The following is an 8140-nucleotide window of genomic DNA, read 5'->3' as shown; positions in this document are numbered from 1 at the left end:
CAGTGATCTCCCTCTTCACCAAACTCAAATTATTTAGTGTTCATTGCAAGTCCTGATTGAATGTCTACCATTTTCATTTTGAGCAACAAAGTTGGACCTGTTTATATTTTAGTACTAAAATATAGTTGGTTAGTTTTCTAGTATGAAATAAATATGGTATAAAGATTTAATAATGACTAATATTTCAAATTCTGTAGAAATGGCAGAGAAGAAAGAAACAGAGTAATTGATGAAACTCTAGAAACGTAAGTATTATTTTTCAGTGAATTTATTTGGGTTTATTATATTTTGCTGAAGTCATAGCATTTTCTGTATATTTATATATTAAAATTTGAAAACTCTTACATTTTTGTAGGGGTTTGGTAAAATTTCAAATAGTCCATCATGATCATTACTATTGTTATCTTTTAATGTCCATTCTCAATGTTTTCATGTGTTGGAATGTTTGACAGGAGCTGGCTAGCTGGAGGTCTGTCCAGGCTCCAATTGTCTATTTTGTTATGGGTTCTATGGCTGATTGCCCATCCTTATACCAACCACTTTATAGAGTGTCTTGTATATTCTTAATGTGGCACTGGCACAGGTGCTTTTATGTGGTAATGGAACAGGTGATTTTAATTGGCACTGGCATGTTCGTTTCTTGTGGTTGTGGCACAGGTGCTTTTATGTAGCACCATTGTGTATGTACTTGCAAGACGGACGTCTCAGCTGTGAGAGGATGTGGTGGGTCATAGCCATAAAGGGCATGTCTGTATGTATGGGTGGTCAAGATTTTACTTAGCTTGATGTGTCTTCTGAAATGCAGAAAACTGCCAGAAAGACTGGTCCTTATTTATCTTCCTTGTAAAATCCAATGTGAGAAGACTGTTTCTCATCACTTTCTCCCACGTCTTCCTGGGTCTACCCATTTTACAGCTTCCCTCCACAAGTGGAGTAGAAACAAGCACTTCTTTATGCTACTGTGCTCATCCATATGTATCACATAATATTACTGTCTTCTTTCTTGTGCATTTCAACTGATGCCGCTTATACCCAATTTTTCTCTTAAACCCAATCATACATACACACTGACATGACTAATCTAGCAGAACCTCCTGGCTTCTTTTGTTTCAAGCGTTTTGCATGTCCTTTCTAGTGACAGTCCATGTTTCCCTGTCATGTAGCCTAGTTGTATGTACACTGGCATCATGCAATCTGCCTTGAGAGAGGCCTTTTACTACCAGAAGATACTGGCACCCTTAACTTTGACCACCCTGTTCTTATTCTAACATTTATGCCTTCAGAAATTCATCCTCCACTGCTAAAATGGTGGCCTGGATAACAGAATTTGGCCACTACTTCTAAGGATACCCTGGTCATTTGAGGGAGTCTCTCCACTGTACATACTTAGTATTTATTTTACCTGCATATCTGTCACATAAAGTGTCTACTTTCTCTGTTCATCTTCCTATGATACAACTACACTCCTTGTGTGTATGCAGAACTTGCACTGGATACACCATATGGAATTTCTACCAACACCTTTCCTTCATTTTGAGCAGGGCCATCTCCCTGATGGGATGTGTGATTTGTCTGTTTTACTCCTTGTTAGACTTTCTTAGGCCCACAGTAGCCAAGGATAGAGATTTCTATTTGGAAGTCTTTCTCCAGCTCTACTAAAGCCAAATGCAACGTTTTATTCAGGGCTAAATGCTTCTCTTTCAGTTGCCTTACTAGGAGGATAGCACCAGTTGTGTTTCTTCCTGGTATGAATTAGAACTGCATCTCATCCAGGCTAACTCTGTTCCTAATCAACTGGGTCATTTATTGCCAATAAAAAGTAATCCTTTTCTTATTACATTTATCTCTAAAAATGTTGTTTATTTCTGTGAAATAATTCTAGAATAAAAAACAAAAAAATGTTATAACCCATGTTTTACTTTTAGGACAAATGTTAGAGAAAGTCAAAAGAAAAGAAATCAAGATGTTCAAGCAACGTAAGCGACACTTTTCATTGAATAAATTGGGTTTAAATATATTTTGTTGAAAACATTTAATCTTCCTTCTTCTCATGATTGAAAATTGCTGACTTGAAAAAACAAAGTCTGGCTACAGATACTGTAGTTTGAAGAATATTATTTCTCTTGCAGTAACCAGGTGGGATGGTGAAAGTTGAAGATCTTTAAATCATATGTCATTCCTAATCTTTTGTCTCTATCAGACATATCTTCTTTCTTTGCTACAACAGCTAAAGCATTTCTTTCCTCAGTGATCTCCCTCTTCACCAAACTCAAATTATTTAGTGTTCATTGCAAGTCCTGATTGAATGTCTACCATTTTCATTTTGAGCAACAAAGTTGGACCTGTTTATATTTTAGTACTAAAATATAGTTGGTTAGTTTTCTAGTATGAAATAAATATGGTATAAAAATTTAATAATGACTACTACTTTAAATTCTGTAGAAATGGTAGAGAAGAAAGAAACAGAGTAATTGATGAAACTCTAGAAATGTAAGTATTATTTTTCAGTGAATTTATTTGGGTTTATTATATTTTGCCGAAGTCATAGCATTTTCTGTTTATTTATATATTAAAATTTGAAAACTCTACATTTTTGTAGTGGTTTGTGGTAAATTTGCTAATAATTCATCATTATCATTACCATTATTATCATCATACAATGTCTGCTCTCAGTTTTGTCATGTGTTGGAACGTTTGACAGGAGCTGGCTGGCTGGAGGGCTGTGCAGGCTCCAATTGTCTGTTTTGTTATGGTTTCTATGGCTGATTGCCCTTCCTTATGACAACCACTTTATAGAGTGTCTTGTATATTCTTAATGTGGCACTGGCACAGGTGCTTTTATGTGGTAATGGAACAGGTGATTTTAATTGGCACTGGCATGTTCGTTACTTGTGGTTGTGGCACAGGTGCTTTTATGTAGCACCATTGTGTATGTACTTGCAAGACGGGCGTCTCAGCTGTGAGAGGATGTGGTGGGTCGTAGCCATAAAGGACATGCCTGTATGTAATGGTGGCCAAGACTTTACTTAGCTTCACATGTCTTCTGAAGGGCAGAAAACTGCCAGAAATCTTGATCTTTTTTTATTTTCTCTTTGAGCCCAAATGTCAGAAGACTATTTCTCACCACTTTCTCCCACGTGTTCCGGGGTCTACCTGTTTTACATCTTCCCTCCACAATTAGAGTAGAAACAAGCACTTGTTTATGCAACTGTCTTTATCATCACATGATATCATTGTCTTCTTTCTCGTGCATTTCAACTGATGCCTCTTATACCCAATTTTTCTCTTAAATCCTTTACACTCTGTCGTACATGCACACTGACATTACCCATCCCGCAGAACCTCCTGGCTTCTTTTGTTTTAAGCGTTTTGCATGTCCTCTATAGTGACAGTCCATGTTTCACTGCCATGTAGCCTAGCTGTATATACACTGGCATCATACAATCTGCTTTTCATTCTAAGGGAGTGGCCCTTTGCTACCAGCAAACACACTCACTCACATAATGTGACTGGCCTCTTCTTATTGTAACAATTATGCTTCCAAAATTCGTCGTCCACTGCTAACATGGTGGCCTGGATAACAGAATTTGGTTACTATTTTTAAGCAGACGCTGGTCATTTGAGGGAGTCTCTTCTCTGTACAAACTTGGAGTTTATCTTACCTGCATATCTGCCACACAGAGTGTATACTTGATTTTTTCATTTTCCTATGATACTACTGCACCATTTATGTGTGCAGAACTAGCACTGGATACACTGTGTGGAGTTTCCTTCATTTTGAGCAGGACCATCTGCCTGAAGGGATATGTGATTTGTTTGTTTTATGCCTTATTAGACTTTTGTTCTTAGCTAACTTAATTGTAAGGCTATTTGATTACTAACGTGGCGCCAGACCTGAAATTTCCTCTGCATTTTATGTAATAGTTCAGCTATAATGAAAAATTGATCAGCATTGGAGCAACTCCCAGAGCTAGTCAGTCTTAAATTCGTCTGTTATGTCGTTGAGGACTATGTTAAAAAGAAGAGGGGCTAGGACCTGTCTGTGGTGAATGCTTACTTGTACACTATATTCAATCTCGTACTCATTGTAGACCATCACCTTATTGACAGCATTCTTGCACATGTCTTCCAGTGTTCTCACCACCACTCATCAATCCATAGCTTCTGCAGTGACCTCCAGATAAGGGAGTTATGGCCTTTGTCCAAATATTTCTGGAGGTCTACTAGAGCCAAGTATAGCAGTTTATTCTTCTATGTCTTTCTCCAGCTCTACAAAAGCCAAATACAATGGTTTATTCATGGCTAAATCCTTCTCATGCAGTTGCATTACCAAGAGGATAGCATCAGTTGTGTTTGTTTCTGGCACAAATAGAACTGCATCTCATCCAATATAACTCACTTCCTAATCAGTTGAACAATTTATTCCCAATAAAAAGCAATCCTCTTCTGATTACATCTCTCCTTTCACCAAACTCAAATTATCCACACTGTTCGTTGCAACTCCTGATTGAATTTCCACCATTTTCATTTTGAGTAACAAAGTTGGACCTGTTTAAATTTCAGTACTAAAAGATAGTTGGTTAGTTTTCTAGTATGAAATAAATATGGAATAAAGATATAATAATGGCTAATATTTCAAATTCTGTAGAAATGGTAGAAATGAAAGAAACAGAAGAATCGATGAAACTCAAGAAACGTAAGTATCATTTTGCATTGAATTTATTTGGGTTTATTATACATTGCCCAAGCCATAGAATTTTCTGTTCATTTATAGATTAAAATTTGAAAACTTTACTTTCTTGCAGGTGTTTGTGGTGAAATTGCCAATAATTCATCATTATCACCAGTGTTGTTATCATCAGTTAATGTCTGTTCTCAATTTTGTCATGTGTTGGAATGTTTGAAAAGAGCTGGTCAGCTGGAGGTCTGTCCAGGCTCCAATTGTCTGTTTCATTATGGTTCCTATAGCTGATTGCCCTTCCTGACGCCAACCACTTTATATAGAGTGTCTTGTATATTCTTGATGTGGCACTGGCACAGGTGCTATTATGTGGTAATGGTATGGGTGCTTTTAATTGACACTTGCATAGTCATTTCTATTTAGCTTGATGTCTTTTCTGAAGTGCAGAAAACTGCCAGAAATGTTAGCTTCATTTGTTTGAAGCGTTTTCTATGTCCCCTCTATTGACAGTCCCTTTTTCACTGACATGTAACCTAGCTTTTGTACACAGGCATTATACATTCTGCCTTTCACTCTAAGGGAGAGGCCCTTTGCTACCAACATAGATACATGCACTCTTAACTTCTAACAATCTTATTCTAACAATTATGCCTTCAGAACTTCATGCTCCACTGCTAACATGGTGGCCTGGATGACAGGAGTTGGTTACTACCCTGGTCATTTGAAGGAGTTTCTCCTTTATACATAGTTAGTATTTATTTTACCCGCATATCTGTGTGTGCTTTCTCTGTTCATCTTCCCATGATACTACTGCACCATTTATGTGTACAGAACTTGCACTGGATGCACCATATGGAGTTTCTACCAACACCTTTCCTACATTTTGAGCAGGGCCCTCTCCCTGATGGGATGTGTGATTTGTCTGTTTTACTCCTCATTAGAATTCTACTCTTAGTAAATCAATTGTAAGTCCATTTGATTTCTGACCTGGTGCCGCACCTGAAATTTCCTCTGAATTTTATGTAACAGTCCAGCTATGAGAAAAGAATTGATCAGCATTGGAGGACCTCTGAAGAGTAGTCAGACTTAAATTTCTCTGTTATGACCTTGATTACTATGATATAAAAGAGGAGCTAGGTCTTGTCTTTGGTGAACACTTACTTGTATGCTATATTCATTCCTTTACTCATTGCAGACCTTCTTATTAACAGCATGCTTGCACATAGCTTCTGGTGCTCTCAACACCACTCATCAACCACGCCTTCTACAGTGACCACCAGATGAGGGAGCTATGGCTTCTGTCCAAGAATTTCTGGAGGTCCACTGTAGCCAAGTATAGCGGTTTATTCTTTAATGCCTTTCTCTAGCTCTACAAACTCCAGATGGTTTATCCTTCTCTTGCAGTTGCCAAACCAGGAGGATTGCATCAGTTGTGCTTGTTTCATTGGTGAACTCTTACTTGTACACTAAATTCATTGCTGTACCCATTGCATACTTTAACCTTATTGACAGTATACTTGTACATGGCTTGTACTACTCTCACCAACCACTCATCAATCCATATCTTCTGCATTGACCACCAGATGAAGGAGCAATGCCTCCCTCCAAGGCTTTTCTTAAGCCCACAATAACCAAGGATAGAGGGTTACTTTTGAAAGTCTTTCTCCAGCTCAACAAAAACCAGTTACAATGGTTTATTCTTGGCTAAATGCTTCTCTTGCAGTTGCCTTGCCAGCATCAGTTGTGCTTGTTTCTGGCACAAAACTGTACTGCATCTCATCCAGTCTAACTCTCTTCCTAATCAGTTGAGCAATTTATTCCTAATAAAAAGCAATTCTTTTCTGATTACATTTAACTCCCAAAATGTTGTTTATTTCTGTGAAATAATTCTAGAATGAAAAACAAAAGATAAAATCCATGTTCTACTTTTAGGACAAATGTTAGAGAAAGTGAAAAGAAAAGAAATCAAGATGCTGAAGCAATGTAAGCAGCACTTTTCATTGAATAAATTGGGTTTAAATATATTTTGTTGAAAACGTTTAATCTTCTTTCTTCCCATGTTTGGAAATTCTTTACATTGCTGACTTGAAAAAAGAAAGCCTCAGTTTAGATACTTCTATTTTATCTCTTTTTAGTGACTGGATGGGATTAGTCTAGCTTGATGAAATGTAACCGTTATCATGTTTATATTCTGTTAAGAACATAGTAGGGTACAATATAAAGCTTGTCCACCTTCAGATTTCACCCAGTGGTATCTAGTATAATCTGTATTTCCAGGTTTACTTTTGGCCATATGTTGTATATGAACAGATAATTGAAAAAATTGGAGTCAACAATTTGTGTGCTTGTGCTGTGGACAAAAATTCACACGAGTCTCAGCTCATACAGGAAATTATTTGTACAATGGAGCACTCATACTGTGAGGTTCTTCTGTATTTATATTTATATATGTTATGATGTAATCTAAAAATACATCAGTAAAATTCTATCAAAATGGCTGCCATAAATTTTAAACCACATTTGTGTTATTTTTTTTATACCTACATCACACCTAGAACCAACCCGGAGCTAGATCTGGGGTTTAAATTAGATGTGGTGCTTACACACTCTACTAATACTTGATTCGTTCATGGTTGTTTGACTCATTGTGAACCCATTTCTGGCTTCCAGCATTTTGATGTGTTGTATTGAGTGAGTGTAACATTGGGCCAGTTGGGAGAGTATTGATTGTTGATGTATCTGTATAATGATGTTTTTATGCTATATACAGTTTTTTAATTATATAATATTGTTTACATGCTATAATATTTTCGTCTTTTAATACAGTTTTCAAAATGATGAACGTATTGATAAATATCAGCCAAGGTGAGTAATTTATTTGCAAGAATCTATATATTTACACTGCATTTATATATTTACCATTTTTTTCTTCAGTGATTTAGAATCTATTTCTCTGTGTTGAGTTTGTGTTAAACTGATTGAAAACATGAATATTTGTATCAATCCACAATATTTATATATCTCAGTGACTTAATTTCAAATATTTTCTCAATTTCTAGTTTAAATTTCCACTTTTGTAACACAACTGAATATACTAATTTCCAAAGCAATGGATCCTGTAAAGATATTGATTTGATGTTAGCTGTTGGTTATACACTTGTGAATAACACAACACCAAAAGCTGGTGGACCATGCTATTTTGAAAAGTAAGTATCTTTTATTGACAATAAATTCATAAAAAGTTTAAAAGACCCTTAAAGAAGACGAGTAATATTTTTTGCTTTCCATCCTTATGGTTCAGGCTTCAGTTCCACAACATGACACTTTGGGCAAGCGTCTTCTACTATCACCCAAGCCATCCAAAGCCTTATGAGTAGATTTGGTAAATGGAAACTGAAAGAAGCCAATTGTGTGTGTGTGTGTGTGTGTAAATGTATGCGTGTTTGTTTATGTGTGTGT

General features: G+C 36.4%; 1 protein-coding gene across 1 annotated transcript in view; it reads left to right on the top strand.

Annotated features, from left to right (window-relative positions):
* Positions 1–4623: 4623 nt before the first annotated feature.
* The window catches only part of LOC106881014 (SCO-spondin), a 26812-nt gene continuing 23295 nt past the window's right edge, over positions 4624–8140 (top strand). The window contains exons 1-5 of the mRNA XM_014931200.1: positions 4624–4696; positions 4806–4924; positions 6959–7113; positions 7508–7546; positions 7741–7887. Of these exons, the coding sequence (XP_014786686.1) occupies positions 4624–4696; positions 4806–4924; positions 6959–7113; positions 7508–7546; positions 7741–7887 (533 nt within the window). The remainder of the gene's footprint in view (positions 4697–4805; positions 4925–6958; positions 7114–7507; positions 7547–7740; positions 7888–8140) is intronic.

Source organism: Octopus bimaculoides, chromosome 2 (genome assembly GCF_001194135.2).
Source record: "Octopus bimaculoides isolate UCB-OBI-ISO-001 chromosome 2, ASM119413v2, whole genome shotgun sequence".
Taxonomy (NCBI): Eukaryota; Metazoa; Mollusca; class Cephalopoda; order Octopoda; family Octopodidae; genus Octopus; species Octopus bimaculoides.
Note: the sequence above shows the minus strand (reverse complement) of the source record. Positions and strands in the feature narration are given on the sequence as shown.